Source organism: Heterodontus francisci, chromosome 20 (genome assembly GCF_036365525.1).
Source record: "Heterodontus francisci isolate sHetFra1 chromosome 20, sHetFra1.hap1, whole genome shotgun sequence".
In the NCBI taxonomy this organism is placed as follows: domain Eukaryota; kingdom Metazoa; phylum Chordata; class Chondrichthyes; order Heterodontiformes; family Heterodontidae; genus Heterodontus; species Heterodontus francisci.
In genome coordinates this window covers 38,020,232-38,037,408 of record NC_090390.1, presented here as the reverse complement: position 1 = coordinate 38,037,408, position 17,177 = coordinate 38,020,232, and the positions used below count along the sequence as shown (strand labels likewise).

The 17,177-nt window shown below is 43.0% G+C and overlaps 1 protein-coding gene across 1 annotated transcript in view; it reads right to left on the bottom strand.

The window, feature by feature from the left end:
• Nucleotides 1–17,177, bottom strand: part of LOC137380583 (myoferlin-like) — a 270,863-nt gene that overhangs the window by 27,448 nt on the left and 226,238 nt on the right. The window contains exons 51-53 of the mRNA XM_068052623.1: nt 16,958–17,099; nt 15,885–15,984; nt 2,416–2,600 (exon numbers count right to left, since the gene is read on the bottom strand). Coding sequence (XP_067908724.1) covers nt 2,416–2,600; nt 15,885–15,984; nt 16,958–17,099 — 427 coding nt within the window. The remainder of the gene's footprint in view (nt 1–2,415; nt 2,601–15,884; nt 15,985–16,957; nt 17,100–17,177) is intronic.

The window sequence follows — 17,177 nt, the reverse complement described above, 5'->3', positions numbered from 1 at the left end:
AATGAGGTGTCAACCTGGTGAAGCTACAACACAGGACTACTTGCGTACCAAACTGCGTAAACAGCATGTGATAGACAGAGCTAAGAAATACCATAACCAACGGATCAGATCAAAGCTCTGCAGTCCTGCCACATCCACAATAAATAGTGGTGGACAATTAAACAACCAATTGGAGGAAGAGGCTCCACAAATATCCCCGTCCTCAATGATGGGGGAGCCCAGCACATCAGTGCGAAAGATAAGGCTGAAGCATTTGCAACAATCTTCAGCCAGAAGTGCCGAGTTGATGATCCATCTCGGCCTCCTCCTGAAGTCCCCAGCATCACAGATACCAGTCTTCAGCTAATCCGATTCAGTCCACATGATATCAAATGACTGAAGGCACTGGATGCTGCAAAGGCTATGAGCCCTGACAATATTCTGACAATAGTACTGAAGACCTGTGCTCCACAACTTGCTGCACCCCTAGCCAAGCTGTTCCAAGCAGTACAGCTATAACACTGACATCTACCCGGCAATGTGGAAAATTGTCCAGGTATGTCCTGTACACAAAAAGCAGGACAAGTCCAACCTGGCCAATTACTGCCCCATCAGTCTACTCTCAATCATCAGCAAAGTGATGGAAGGTGTGATTTACAATGCTATCAAGCAGCACTTGCTTAGCAATAACCTGCTCAGTGACGCTCAGTTTGGGTTCCGCCAGGGCCACTCGGCTCCTGACCTCATTACAGCCTTGGTTCAAACATGGACAAAAGAGCTGAACTCAAGAGGTGGGGTGAGAGTGACTGCCCTTGACATCAAGGCAGCATTTGACAGAGTATGGCATCGAGAAACCCTAGCAAAACTGAAGTCAATAGGAATCAGGAGGAAAACTCTCCGCTGGTTGGAGTCATACCGAGCGCAAAGGAAGATGGTTATGGTTGTTGGAGGTCAATCATCTCAGCTCTAGGACATCACTGCAGGAGTTCCTCAGGGTAGTGTCCTAGACCCAACCTCTTCAGCTGCTTCAATGACATCCCTTCAATCATAAAGGTCAGAAGTGGGGATGTTCGCTGATGTTTGCACAATGTTCAGCACCATTTGCGACTCCTCAGATACTGAAGCAGTCCATGTAGAAATGCAGCAAGACCGGGACAATATCCACGTCTGGGCTGATAAGTGGCAAGTAAAGTTCGCGCCACACAAGTGCCGGGCAATGACCATCTCCAACAAGAGAGAATCTAACCATCTCCCCTTGACATTCAATGGCATTCCCATCGCTGAATCCCCCACTATCAACATCCTAGGGGTTACCATAGACCAGAAACTGAACTGGAGTAGCCATATAAATACCGTGGCTACAAGAGCAGGTCAGAGGCTAGGAATCCTGCGGCGAGTAACTCACTCCTGACTCCCCAAAGCCTGTCCACCATCTACAAGGCACAATTCAGGAGTGTTATGGAATATTCACCACTTGTCTGGATGGGTACAGCTCCAACAACACACAAGCAGCTCGACACGGAGGACAAAGCAGCCCGCTTGATTGGCACCCCATATACAAACATTCACTCCCTCCATCACCGACGCACAGTGGCAGCAGTGTGTACCATCTACAAGATGCACTGCAGCAGCGCACTTAAACAGCACCTTCCAAACCCGCAACCTGTACCAACTAGAGGAACAAGGGCAGAAAATGCATGGGAACACCACCACCTGCAAGTTCCCCTCCAAGTCACACACCATCCTGACTTGGAACTATATCGCTGTTCCTTCACCGTCGCTGGGTCAAAATCCTGGGACTCCCTTCCTAATAGCACTGTGGGTGTACCTACCCCACATGGACTGCAGCGATTCAAGAAGGCAGCTCACCATCACCTTCTCAAGGGCAATTAGGGATGGGCAATAAATGCTGGCCTAGCCAGCAACGCCCACATCCCATAAATGAATAAAAAAAAACTTTAAAAATACCACAAATACAAAACCGTAGTCTTTGACCTACAATTTGTTTGCTACATATTTTAGAACCAGAGTGCTTTATTCAACAGGATGAATGACATACATATTTGTCTGCCCTAACCTCTGTTGATTTGGACTGTTCTTGCACAACCTTAGATGAAAACAAGGTCAAAAATAGAAGTTGCAAATCACATGAACTGATGTTTGGTCTTCAGAGCATGATGCATTAAAATGAGTAAATCTTACTCCAAATGAATGAGATCTCGAAGGTCTGTTAGGAATAATAATCCTACACTGCTGTCCTAACACTATGAAAATTGGCTACTATGATAAATCTTTGACCCATGCACAAGACTATTGATTGATGTCAATTATATTCTTCACAAAAACAAATGATAAAGGCCCACAATTCCAAGAAGGAATTAGAGACAAGTTATGTGATAACACAAATTAAAATGCGATATGTTGGGAGGTCCTTACAGCCAAAATGCGTTTGCCATCTTTCTCTTGGACACATGGCCACCATCCATTTATAGATTTTTGGGAAAAAAGTGAAGACAATTTAGGTGCTTTAGTTCCCTTCTCATCTGGAAGCATTTTCAAGTTGCATCCTGTAGCTGTTTTGGCTGGACATAGTGTGGAATTCAGGTCTAGCTCAAGGACACCTGTGAATCAGAGATAAGAACACCAGTATTATGCAGTTATACATGATGAGAATCAGAAAAACAACCACAAGGTTCGGGAGTTCTGGCACCATTTGCTGTCTGCTGCACTCTGTTTGCCCTCCTACTGGACTATAATCAAACTTCTAAACTAACAACCAGATTACTTTTCTGATCCTACTATTCATAATGAACAAGAAAGTCGACCCAATGAACTTTGAAACAAAGTTCAGTAGATAAAAAAAACAAGTCATCACAATCCCATTGTTCCGCCTATTGGCATTTCACTGAAGATGCTTTACCTGCAATGCTGAAAAACAAGGCCATTTCACAGGAAAGTGTGTGTGTGTGTGTGTGTGTGTGTGTGTGTGTGTGTGTGTGTGTGTGTGTGTGCGAGAGAGAGAGAGAGCAGATAAGCAGATTTCCTCAAAGCTTTCACTGATCCAGCATACAGTACAAATGTACATATTCTATTTAGCTACCTAATCAGTGGTTTGACTGAATATGTTATACTGATGTGGTGCCTGGGTGATATCAGTACCCTTTCTGTAACCTTAAGCCATGTGTTGCAGTCAATTGTTGGGTAATGGGACAATGAAAAGCATGCTGAACTGCCACTCAGTATTTCTGATTGTCAGCCAAATTTTATCCCCTCTTGAAAGTGTTCGCTACTTTACTGAAATACAGTTCCACGAGTCAGGGCTGTGACTCACTGACTGAGGTACAGTTACAGCCAATGTTCCCTCTAAGCTGTGTGGGTGTGTGGCTGCATGGCTGCACAGCAATTGGAAATGTGCCACGCAACAAACAAACAGGCCACGCACAAGCAAAGTTCTCTTTAAAATGCGTACACGCATTGCCGCGCAATCATAAAGGGACCATGCAGAGCAACAAGCTAGCTACGCACAAACAGAAGTTTGAGGGAACACGGATTACAGGGGGTAGGCCTGTCCTTGGTACTTCATCCATGATCATCAGGATCAGCAGTCTATTGTCCATGGAGGCCACTGAAGCCAAGAAGGATACTTCCCTCAACCAGCATCCACACAAATGCATTTCTAACAGGGGTCACTTAGCAGGATGGGAACGTTGGCCATAATTTACTTCTCTAACCCAGGGTCAATGCAGCATCTTTATCACTGCCCCAGCTGACAGCAGAGACTAGTGGCGGACTTGGGACATTCTTGTATGGCTCAGAAACAAATGACTTTTCATCACAGTAGCCAGTACAAAAACAAAGCATCAGATTCAAGGTGACCAACTCATGCACTTGGCACAATTTCGAAGCCCTCTCACCACAGAATTAGTAACTCGCTGCCTGCACTGTGCTGGTGAATCCTAGCTTTGTGGTTTCCTTCTAGTTTTTCTTGCTGTTTGGGTGAGATAAAGCAAAGGAACACAATGTAGGTGTAGCTAAGCTACAGGACCCACGGCTTTAATGTGTGCGGCCTCATTTTCCAGGCAGAGATTTAGATAAATCAAAGCTTTGAAACTGTGAAGGCAGTCCTTACTTCACAGCCAGGTGGGCTGTGGAAACAGAAATAAATCTGGGGGGGGGGGATGGAGAAGAAATAAAAGGGAAAAAGTGAGAAAAACAAAGAAGGAAGGCAAAGTGAAACAAAATTAAATTTGACAGATGCACCACACTGAAGGATACAGTGTTGGCTCCATTTCATAGTGATGGAGATAGGATACAGCTTTTCACTGCCTTCTTGCATTGTCAGGAAAAAAGGGCTTCTCATATTTACTGAAAAGCATACATGGAACATGACTAACTGATCTCTCTGGAGATTGAAACTGAATGTTGTCAGTTTCAATTAAAATATGAATGTTGCTGCAGTAGACTATCAGTTTCCATCTTTTGTATGCAAGTTCTAATAGGTGATTGGCTGAAAGGAAATCCTCTTGTTACCAGAAGTGGCTCAGTTGCTTAAAATGATAATTTATGGAAATAAGCATCTCAGGGAAAGCATATCCACAGTAATTGAGCAACAAACTGAGATTAACACACTGTCAAGCCATCCTCTACGCCCTGTACAATAGGCATAGCTCATTTTTGAAACTAATTGTGATTTGGTACAAGAGGCAATACTGTTAACTCAGATTTGGCCAATGTTGGCAGTTTTGAATACCTGACAAATTGGAGAAAGATCACAAGCATTCTCTCTGGCTGATCCACTGACTAACTAGAAACTTAATTTAATCTTTTCAACAGAAAAGAATTCTTCCATTTGACTGCAATAAAGTTTTCGTAATATCACATTCAGACAAATGCAGTATAGCTTATTTCATTGTGTTAAAATAGGGCAGTTTTGAGCTGTGACTAAACACTATGCTGCAGTTGCAATTTACTCACACTGTTTAGTTTTTAGACAATTATGATTTAATTTAAACTTATAGGTCAGTGCCATCGAAAAGACAGGAAATAATTTTTTTTGAAATTAGCCAAGTTAGAATACATCACTTAAATAAGAAATACACTGCAAGCATATTATAAAACAGGATAGAGAGAGAATAGAAAGAAAGTCAGAGCATTTTTAAAAACATTTAAAATCATTGGATATAAGCTTAATATTTCATTAATAAAGCTGCTCCCAACATCAATGTGGCATTACTACTGATGCACAACATTAGGTTATGTTTCAGGTCAGTGTCCATGCTCCCATTTTATGGAAATGTGTATACAGGGGAACCAACTCCCTGAAACTAGGAAGTCCAAGAGAATTGTTAGAAGAAATACATGGCTGAAGAAAACCAAAATTACTTAAATGGAACATGGATACAGTTATAACTAAATAAATATTCTCAACATTGCTCATCATTTTAATCCCATTTTTAAAACTATTAAAAAGTGCAAAGGTTTAAAAATAACAAGTTCAATAACAGTTTCTATGCACAGAAGCATTTGTGGCATGAGACATATTCAAGGATCACCTCTAATCTCAATGGCTTGCTTATATCCTAACAATAAATTGTTAGATAACCTAGAAATGTTGAGACAATGGTCATGGTTCTCTGGATGACCAGCTTCACCTCTTAGCACCTCATTTGGACTATGTACATAACTTTGCATGCAGGTTTGATGCCATTAGTATATGGAATTTAAAAGTGCAGATTTTCTTAGTTTGGTAATGAAGACAACAGGATCTTCTGGACCCAGAAACTATTATTTTGGAACTAAAAGATCCAGATGCTTAAGGCAGATCAATACAACTGTCAGGTGGTTGTTAGCAAGCTTGCCTATCAAAGGAGAAGGTGGCAACAGCTTGGTGCAGCTAAAGCTTTGACTTTTTTTTTTACAGCAGCACTAAGAGAACCCAAATCATGGTTCGGTTCCAAATGTCAAATTATAACTAGGGCAGAAAGTAGACAACAATAAGCATTTGTGCCAGTTACGCACCTTTTACAATCACAATCATCTTTAATCTCCTGCCACATAAATGCTAATTGTCGTATAGTAGCGATAATTTCTTTATCACTTCTGATGCAAGTGCTTCAGTTTCTGCATTGCTAAGCCAACTCATTTTATTCTGGGGATGGACTTTTCCCGGGCTTTTGGTGCCTCCAAAACATGGGATCAATTGTACTACAGGATTGCATGCAAGCTTCATTCTTTTTTCAAAAAGGGGCATTGAACTATTCAGACCTCCATTCAATATGACATTGCAGCATAAAGCAGGGTAAAAATGTCAAACTGGACCCAATTAGATAGTTTCTGATACGCAAGCCAGTCTTTTTTTTAAAAAAAAAAGTCCTTCAATCATGGAGACATGTCATATAGCTTATGAAAAAGAGGGGCTTGGGAAGATAATCAACTGGAAGGAATTATCTAGAGGCTGGGCCCACATGTATCCATGGTTTAGTACCCAACATGCCTGGCTTCCACTAAGACAAACAGTTGGCGCTGAAGCTCAGCACCTCTAACTGGTAGAGCCACTGTATGATCAGGTACACATTATGTCTATGCTAAGGTGAGAAGTTAAGAGGCACATCTTACAGCAATTTGTGCTGCCCACATGATGCTTAGGAGTTCCTGCTACCCATTTGCCCAGCGAGGACTCAAATTCAGACTTATTAGTTGCCTAATGCTCAAAATGGACTCCTTCCAAGTTGGCTGCAAAATGGTATATTTGACAATGAACTTGAAAGAGTGTCAATCCTTTGAACAGGTATCAGAGACAGCAACACTGGGCCTGCCTGACTGACCAGCTTGTCTGGCTCATTGCAAACAATTGGGAAGAGTCTGCCACATAACGCATGCTGAAAGCCGATGCCACTGGCACAGATCTTGCACAATATAAAAAACATGTTGGTTGCAAAGAGAGACTTTGCAATTAATACAATTGAGTGAAATATCAAATAAAACTTACAAGAATTTAAAATAATGGGCTTTATGCATAAGTTAAGTGCTAAATTAAAGGGCTTCTGAAGTCTTGACTTACATGATGGAATCAAATACTCCTGGTCTAAGTCATGAATGGGGATGAAAAAGCTATAAAGTGTTTACATGTTGAGTCCTAATAAATAGGACTAGTTTACGGGATAACCTGCAAATTATGATACCAGGCTTTGCAAAATTGGTACAAAGTGTTTTGGGACTTAGTACAGATCTCCTATCACACTGTGCATGGGTGATTGGGGATCTGGAGAACAGATACTAAAATGGGGCAGTGTTTAATCTAGCCTGTTCCTTTTTTACCATGTAACCAAAACCTTGGTCTAAATAGACTCATTTTGAGGTCAATAAGAAGCTATTCTAAGCTTCTCGAGTTAGGCAGATGCTTGAAATTCCCTAGTTCCTGCCCTTGGGGCCAGATTAGGTTATCAAGAAACTAGTATGAAATGACTAAGCTACATCAAAAGGAAACAACTGCATGGGTTCATTGCTATTTTACAAATATTGCTTGAGCCTGACTGACATCCTCCAAACTTCTGCTACAATCTAATACCACCTCCATTACCAGCATCCTAGTGCTATCAGACACTAGGATCCCTGTCTCCCAGTTCTAAAATTCAAGAATCTTACTTCCCTTCCATACAGCCTAGTAACCACATTGGTGTTACCACATCCTGGGATTCATTTCTAGTCCGGTATACTTTGTAGCTCTATCGCCAATGCTCTCACACCACTTCCCCATAGTGTTGCCATATCTGAGAGAAGCCCCAGCATCTACCCCACTCACCCTCACTACTGCCCAAGCTCAACAGTTTCCCACCCTTCACTCTAACCATCATTATCAGACACCAGGAATCATCTATAAATCACAACTCAGTACTTCCCATAACTGCTATTAGACTCCACAACCTTCCATCACAACACTATTGGGGAAGAAATAAGCAAAATCCTGAAGGAATATTCAAACAGAGCAGGTTGGCAGGGAAAAAACAGGAGATCCCAGGAGCACTGGGGTATTGAAGCAATGGAGAGATGTTGGGGGTTGGCAGAATTTTTAAGTCAATACACATCTTAACCCTCCCGAACATTTGAATTGATTGCGAGCCTCAAAATTAACATAAAAAGGGCTAAAAGGTAAAAATACGTCGGCATAGATACATACAATATTAAACCAAATTAACTCATTTAATGTCTTCATAGTAAAAAGGGGACCAAGTTGTAGAATTTAATGCCTAAAACAGTTAGACACCCCTCAAAACTATGCGGCAAGAGTCTGACATGTGGTCACCATAAATGAATGTACTGATATCATGTTGTATGTTAAATGGGATAACAGCCTGGCGGTTAGAAATGTGCATTCTCCAACTCACCACAAGCTACAAGAGATCGGTTCGTATGAATATTTGAGCATTTATCTAATATGTGCTTTGTCCAACTACTTCAGGCATCACGCCCATACATATGCAAATGCAAACATCTCAAATTTGAACAAAGAAAGCTTCCATCATCCTTCATAAAACACCAAACTACAACTGAACAGATGGGCAACATAGCAAGTCGAACATGGGAAGAGTGCATAAATAAACTTTCCATTGCACCACTATTCAGGAGAAAGTAAAAAGAGGGCCTTAAGAAATACCCAAACTAAGCTTACCAAGTATGTATGAACACAATGAATTCATGAACAGTTAGCTAAACTGACCAGTTAACAAAAATTATGAAATTGCAGAAAGGTTTTTCAAAATTTGTCTAGCTGCCATTTTGCTTCTTCAGCCTAAAGACAACTCATGGGTGCCAAATACAATTTTCTAACATAAAACATCTAAAAGTGAAATAATTTACAAAACCATATTTCCATACAATTCAAACTAGTGTTGGATGGTTATCATCAAATTTTGCACCATGACCTAACCTCTATCAGATATCTGAGGCTCGAGTTGGTCTGTGCTCCTGGTACAATCTGGCCCCTGGTATGACCTTGAGCAACACCTCAGACAGACAGTCAGTCATTTTTGACTACTATCTGTCTGCCTGGTGCTTTGCTGCTCCCTCACTCACCCCCAGTCCAACTTATCCAGCTCTTGGCACACACCTGACCATGTCTTGCCTAAAGCCGTTCTTCTGTGTGTTCAGCTCTAGTTTGTTTGACAGACTGTAATCACCCTTTCCCTCGAGAGCCCTAGGTCAGAGGTGTCCAAACATTGGTCATTAAGAGCCACAAAGGTGTGTACTATGGTGGGTGGGTGGAAAAAAAAACAAAACACCTGTAAAATCAATGTTTCAATTCTCTGAGCTCATCTTGTCCAAGAGACCCACCTCCTTCTCCCTCGATCCTATCCCCACTACACTGTTGACAACTCAATTTCTCTTCCTGGTTCCTGTGTTAGCAGATATTGTTAACGATGCTCTCTTTTCAAGTGCTGTCCATCTCTCCTTGAAATCTGCCATCACCCCGCTCCTCAAAAACCAACCCTGGATCCCACTATCCTTGAAAACTACTGCCTCATCTCCAACCTCCCTTTCATCTCTAAAGTCCTTGAATGTGTTGTCGCCTCCCAAATCTGTGCCCATCTTTCCCGGAACTCCATGTTTGAATCCTTCCAATCAGGTTTCTGCCTTGCCACAGTACTGAAATGGCTCCTACCAAAAGTCACAAATACATCTTATGTGACTGTGACAAAGGTAAACTATCCCTCTTCATCATTCTCTACATGTCTGCTGCATTTGACACGATTGACTACACCATCATCCTGCTCCAACACCTTTCCACTGTTGAGCAGTCCACCCGCCTGGTTCTATTGTTATCGAATCATAGAGTATTGCTTGCAATGGCTTCTCCTCTTGCTCCCACACTGTCACCGCCGGTGTCCCCCAAGCATCTTTTCCTGGCCACCTCCTGTATCTCATCTACATCCTGCCCCCTGGCAACATCACACAAAAGCACCTAGTTAGTTTTCACATGCATGCTGACGACACCCAGGGCTACTCCATCTCTCGACTCGCTAAATTACGAGACTGCTCGTCCGACATCCAGTACTGGATGAGCAGAAAATGTTCTTCAATTAAATATTGGGAAGATTGAAGCCACTGTTTTCACTTACTGCTCCAAACTCTGTTCTAGCTACCGACTCCATCCCTCTCCCTGGCAACTGAGACTAACCAGACTGTTCACAATTTTGTTGTCATATTTGACCTCAAGCTGAGTTTCTGATCACATACCTGCACCAAGACTTACCTCCATAACATAGCTTGACTTCGCCCCCACCAGAGCTCAATTGCTGCTGAAACACTCACCCGTGCCTTTACCACCACCAGATTTGACTATTCCAATGCACTCCTAGCTGGTCTCCAACATTCTACCCTTCATAAACTTGTGGTCACCCAAAACAGTGCTGCCTATGCCCTTATTTGCATCAAATCCCATTCACCCATCACTCCTATGCTCCCTGACCTCCATTGGCTCCCAAACATTTTGATTTTAAAATTCTCATCATTTTCAAATCCCTCCATGGCCTCACCCCTTCTTAGCTTTGTAATCTCATCCAGCCCCACAACTCTCCAAGATACCTGCACATCTCCAATTCTGGCCTCTTGAGCATCCCTTATTTTAAATCACTCCACCATTTACAGCCGTGCCTTCACTTGCCTAGGCTCCAAGCTCTGGAATTCCCTCTCTACAGCTCTGCACATCACTTTCCTCCTTTAAGACACTCCTTAAAATCCACCTCTTTGACTAAGCTTTTGGTCACTTGACCTAAAATCTCCTTATGTGACTTAGTGTCATATTTTGTTTTAAAATGCCTGTGAAGCATTTTGGGACCTTTATGATGTTAAAGGTGCAATAGAAATATAAATTGTTCTTCTCAGGAGCAATGAAACAATTTGCATGGATCACCCCGAGGTGTTGGGCTCTTTACAACTGCATAGGTCAAAGACTGGCCCATTTTGCACGGCATGCAACAATCGAAAAGGATGGCTGTCTAAAAGGATTTTCCAAGTGAACAGTCCACAGAAAACAACTAAAAGACTAAAAAAAAAACCAGATAATCTGGTCATGCACCTCATGTTTGCAGGATCTTGCTGTGTGTAAACTGGCTGTTGCATTTCCCTGCATTACAACGGTGGCTATATTTCAAAAGTAGTTCTTGGCTGTAAAGGGAATGTCTTCGAATCACAGAATGGTTACAGAACAGGAGGCCGCTATATAGCCTGTCGTGTCCGTGCTGGCTCTCAGAACAACTCAGCTAGTCCCACTCCTCTGTCTTTTCCCCACAACCCTGAAAATTTTCTTTTAGATAACTGTCCAATTTGCTTTTGAAAGCCAAGATTAAATCTTCCTGCTCCAACCTCTCAGACAGTGCATTCCACATCCTAACCACTCGCTGCTTAAAATAGTTTTTCCTCATGTTGCCTCTGGTTCTTTTGCCAATCACCTTAAATTGCGTCCTCTGGTCTCTCCCATCTACTCTGTACAGATCCTCGTGATTCGGTCTTCACAAAAGGAGGACACAAATATCATACCAGAAATGTTGGGTAACACAAGGCTTAGTGACAGAGAGGAACTGAAAGAAATCAGCATTAGTAGAGAAATGGTGTTGGGGAAATTGATGGGATTGAAGGCAGATAAATCCCCAGGGCCTGATGGTATGCATCCCAGAGTACATAAGGAAGTAGCCCTAGAAATAGTGGATGCATTGGTGGTCATCTTCCAAGATTCTGCAAACTCTGGAACAGTTCCTACAGATTGGAGGGTAACTAATGTAACCCCACTATTTAAAAAGGGAGGCAGAGAGAAAGCCTGATGTCAGTAGTGGGGAAAGCTCTAGAGTCCATTATCAAAGATTTTATCGCAGAGCACTTGTGTGATAGAATCGAACAGAGTCAGCATGGATTTATGAAAGGGAAATCACGCTTGATGCTAGAATGCTTCGAGGATGTAACTAGTAGAGTTGATGAGGGGGAGCCAGTGGATGTGGTTTATTTAGACTTTTAGAAGGCTTTCGACAAAGTCCCACATAAGAGAATAGCGTGTAAAATTAAAGCGCATGGGATTGGGGGTGGTGTATTGCGATGGATAGAAAATTGGTTGGCGGACAGGAAACAGAGTGGGGATAAATGAGTCTTTTTCCAAATGGCAGGAGTGACTAGTGGGGTACCGCAGGGATCGGTGCTAGGACCACAGCTATTCACAATATACATTAATGATTTAGATGAGGGAACTAAATGTAATAACTCTAAATTTGCAGATGACACAAAACTGGGTGGGAGGGTGAGTTGTGAGGAGGATGCAGAGGCGCTACAGGATGATTTAGACAAGTTGAGTGAGTGGGCTAATGCATAGCAGATGCAGTATAACGTGGATAAATGTGAGGTTATCCACTTTGGCAGCAAAAACAGGAAGGCAGATTATTATCTGAACGGCTATAAACTGAGAGAGGGGAATATGCAGTGAGACCTGGGTGTTCTCGTACACCAGTCGCTGAAGGTAAGCATGCAGGTGCAACAGGTGGTTAAAAAAGGCAAATGTTATGTTGGACTTCATAGTGAGAGGATTCGAGTACAGGAGCAGGGATGTCTTGCTGCAATTATACAGGGCCTTGGTGAGGCACCTGGAATATTGTGCGCCGTTTTGGTCTCCTTATCTGAGGAAGGATGTTCTAGCTCTAGAGGGAGTGCAGCGAAGGTTTACCAGACTGATTCCTGGGATGGTGGGGCTGACGTACGAGGAGAGATTGAGTGGGTTAGGATTATATTCGCTGGAGTTTAGAAGAGTGAAGGGGGATCTCATAGAAACCTATAGAATTCGAACAGGACTTAACAGGGTAGATTCAGGAAGGATGTTCCCGATGGTGGAGGAGTCCAGAACTAGGGGCCATAGTCTAAGGATATGGGGTAAACCTTTCAGGACGGAGATGAGGAGAAATTTCTTCACCCAGAGAGTGGTGAGCCTGTGGAATTCGCTACCACAGAAAGCAGTTGAGGCCAAAACACTGAATGTTTTCAAGAAGGAGTTAGATATAGCTCTTGGGTCTAAAGGGATCAAAGGGTATGGGGTGAAAGCCAGAACAGGCTACAGAGTTGGATGATCAGCCATGATAGTAATGAATGGCAGCACAGGCTCGAAGGGCCAATTGGCCTACTCATACTCCTATTTTCTATGTTTCTATGATTTTGAACACCTCTATCAAATCTCCTCTCAACCTTTTCTCTAAAGACAGCAGTCCAAGCTTCACCAATCTATCCCCATAACTGAAGTCTCTCATCCTGGAACCATTCTTGTTCATCTTTTTTGCACCCTGAAGTGTGGTGTTCAGGATTGGACATAAACTCCAGTTGAGGCCAAACCAGTGAGATTATTGAAAAGCACTATATAAATGCAAGTTAGCTCCTTTCCTTTAACAGCGACTCATAGTCAAAGCTATTTTGAAGACTTTATTATGACCATTCTAAAAGCAGCCTTTTACGCATTTGCTATGGACTTTAGCAGTGGTACTGGCAACAAACTGAATATAAATAAGTTAAAAACTGTAAATCAGTAATGTGTTTAACATTAATATAGTTACCCTGAGGCACAGTGTGGCTTTCGAGCAGAGATCCACCATTGACATGCTGTTCTCCCTTCGCCAGCGACAGGAGAAATGTCACAAACAGATGCCCCTCTACATTGCTTTCATTGATCTCACCAAAGCCTTTGACCTAGTCAACGGACGTGGTCTCTTCAGACTACTGGAAAAGATCGGATGTTCACCAAAGCTACTAAGCATCACACCTCATTCCATGACAATATGAAAGGCACAATTCAGCATAGCGGCGCCTCATTAAACCCCTTTCCTATCCTGAGTGGCGTGAAAGACTTGCAGGTTGGTAGGTAAATTGGCCATTGTAAATTGCCCCGAGTATAGGTGGGTGGTAAGGAAATGTAGGGACAGTTGGGGATGTGGGAGGAATATGGAATTGGTGTAGGATTAGTATAAATGGGTGGTTGTTGGTCGGCACAGACCCGGTGGGCTGAAGGGCCTGTTTCAGTGCTGTATCTCTAAACTAAACTAAACAGGGCTATGTTCTCGCACCTACACCGTTAGGGATCTTCTTCTCCCTGCTGCTCTCATATGTGTTCAAGTCTTCAGAAGAAGGAATTTTCCTCTACACAAGATCAGGTGGCAGGTTGTTCAACCTTGCCCGTCTTAGAGCGAAGACCAAAGTACGGAAAGTCCTCATCAGGGAACTCCTCTTTGCTGACGATGCTGCATTAACATCTCACACTGAAGAGTGGCTGCAGAGACTCATCGACAGGATTGTGGCTGCCTGCAACAAATTTGGCCTAACCATCAGCCTCAAGAAAACGATCATGGGACAGGACGTCAGAAATGCTCCATCCATCAATATCGGTGACCACGCTCTGGAAGTGGTTCAAGAGTTCACAATGGCGCAGTGGTTAGCACCACAGCCTCACAGTTCCAGCGACCCGGGTTCAATTCTGGGTACTGGCTGTGTGGAATTTGCAAGTTCTCCCGGTGTCTGCGTGGGTTTTCTCCGGGTGCTCCGGTTTCCTCCCACAGCCAAAAGACTTGCAGGTTGGTAGGTAAATTGGCCATTATAAATTGCCCCTAGTATAGGTAGGTGGTAGGGAAATATAGGGACAGGTGTGGATGTGGTAGGAATATGGGATTAGTGTAGGATTAGTATAAAATGGGTGGTTGATGGTCAGCACAGACTCGGTAGGCCGAAGGGCCTGTTTCAGTGCTGTATCTCTAAATATTAAAAAAAACCAAAAAATATTACCTCGGCTCAACTATTGCCAGTAACCTGTCTCTCGATGCAGAAATCAACAATCAACATGGGAAAGGCTTCCACTGCTATGTCCAGACTGGCCAAGAGAGTGTTGGAAAATGGCGCACTGACACAGAACACAGAAGTCCGAGTGCATCAAGCCTGTGTCCTCAGTACCTTGCTCTACAGCAGAGAGGCCTGGACAAGGTCTGTCAGCCAAGAGCGATGTCTCAATTCATTCCATCTTCGCTGCCTCTGGAGAATCCTTGGCATCAGGTGGCAGGACTGTATCTCCAACACAGAAGTCCTCGAGGCAGCCAACATCCCCAGCACATACACCCTACTGAGCCAGTGGCACTTGAGATAGCTTGGCCATGTGAGCCGCATGGAAGATGGCAGGATCCCCAAGGACACATTGTACAGCGAGCTCATCACTGGTATCAGACGCACCGGCCGTCCTTGTCTCCGCTTTAAAGACGTCTGCAAACGCGATAGGAAGTCCTGTGACATTGATCACAAGTCGTGGGAGTCAGTTGCCAGTGATCACCAGAGCTGGCGGGCAGCCATAAAGGCGGGGCTAAAGTGTGGCAAGTTGAAGAGATTTAGCAGTTGGCAGGAAAAAAGACAGAAATCACAAGGGGAGAGCCAACTGTGTAACAGCCCCGACAACCAATTTTATATGCAGCACCTGTGGAAGAGTCTGTCACTCTAGAATTGGTCTTTATAGCCACTCCAGGCGCTGCTTCACAAACCACTGACCACCTCCAGGCGCTTACCCATTGTCTCTCGAGACAAGGAGGCCAAAGAAGAAGAGTTACACCCCTTGCTAGAGTTCAGCTGGCAAAAGTGTGTAATTTATAAATGGCTAAATTCCCATTGGAAGTCCTGTATACATAAATTAAAAACAAAGACATATACCTGTCAAACAATGACCATAATAGCATTATTGAATACAGAACACAGAACCAGCAATTAAATGCTACACCAATGAAAGATTACCTTTGGAAAAACATTTTGACAGCATACTTGTTGCTGCATTAGAAAAGAGGCAACGATGACATCACTTCAGTTTAGCCAAAGCAGGTTAACCAGAAAGAGATAAACTGACAGGAATTCCATACCCAAATAGTCGTCCATAGAAAATTTATCATTGTCCCATATTTGAATGATTAGTTTCGGAGGCGTCCTGAACTCTGTTTTGTCAAGGCTCCAAAAATGTTCCTGGAACAGAAAAAGTAAGCTAATGTGGATGACCCATTTCACATTAATCTTCTCCCTTTCACCTTTTACGTGAAGCCATCTGTAAAGGCTTATACTTTCTGAAGGAGTAGGGGAAAGCATAGAATTTTAAAAAGATATTAGGTGCTACTTGCATCTTTTGGTTCATCAAAACTGTTTTATTGAAGCATAAAACTTAATTCTGTCAGATGCACCAATACTTTGACATTTGTAAGTGCTGCAGTAAAAAGATTTGAACATGCTTTTTTGCTAATATGGATTGCACACCCTAACTCTAAACACCTGGTTTGGACACACACAACCAGCTGTACAGAGTCAAATTAGAAGGAGCTGGGAAGAAAGCTGACATGAGTACAAAAGTATAGAGGCTACAAGGTCACTCTAATGATGCATTTTTAGGTCCAAAGAAAAGGAGAGGTCAGTTAGATATGACCCCTGCTAGCCCCAGCCATGGAATACATTTCTCCATGCAGTAGTATTCCCACAGAACGCTGCATAAATAACTGCTCACAGCAAGGGTTACACTCACATGGCTGTTAACATGAATAGAAGGAATGTACACTTACAAACAAGAGGAAATGGTGCAGGGCACAGGACAATAGACCTCCCTATGGGAACTTCTCTTCCAACAGGAGGACTGGTTATAAACCAATGTAACTGCCCTGCGGGGAAAGCAGCACTCAGCAATTACTGTACTTGAACCTGAGCATTCCAGAGAACATGTGTTAAGTCCATGGGTTTGGTTTTGTCCTCTATTGAGCGGAGTTGCCAGCAAGTTAAAAACAAGCTTCTGCTGAGAGTTAAACTTGGATTCTTAGCCCTCCAAACCACATGCCAATTCCCTCTCCATTAACCATTTAGCAAGATAACGCTTAGGATATAAGAGTTGCCTGAAGAATTTTAGCATTATGGCCCTTCTGGTCATGGATGACTGCTGTCTCACTCAGAAACCCACCTTCTTGGTTACAACACAAAGCTGTTCAGCTGGGAGGTACTCAAATGGGAAAATAAGTCTCCAGTTGAAATTTCCTTCTCCACCAAGTGATCTGTAGTGCACATCTGTCTTCTGCTTCTCATCTTCAAGTCCAACCATCCAGCTGTAAAAAAAGTCAAAACAAATCTGGTGATAAAATGCAACCAAATGTATGCTGAACAAAATGAGTCATAAACAAAGA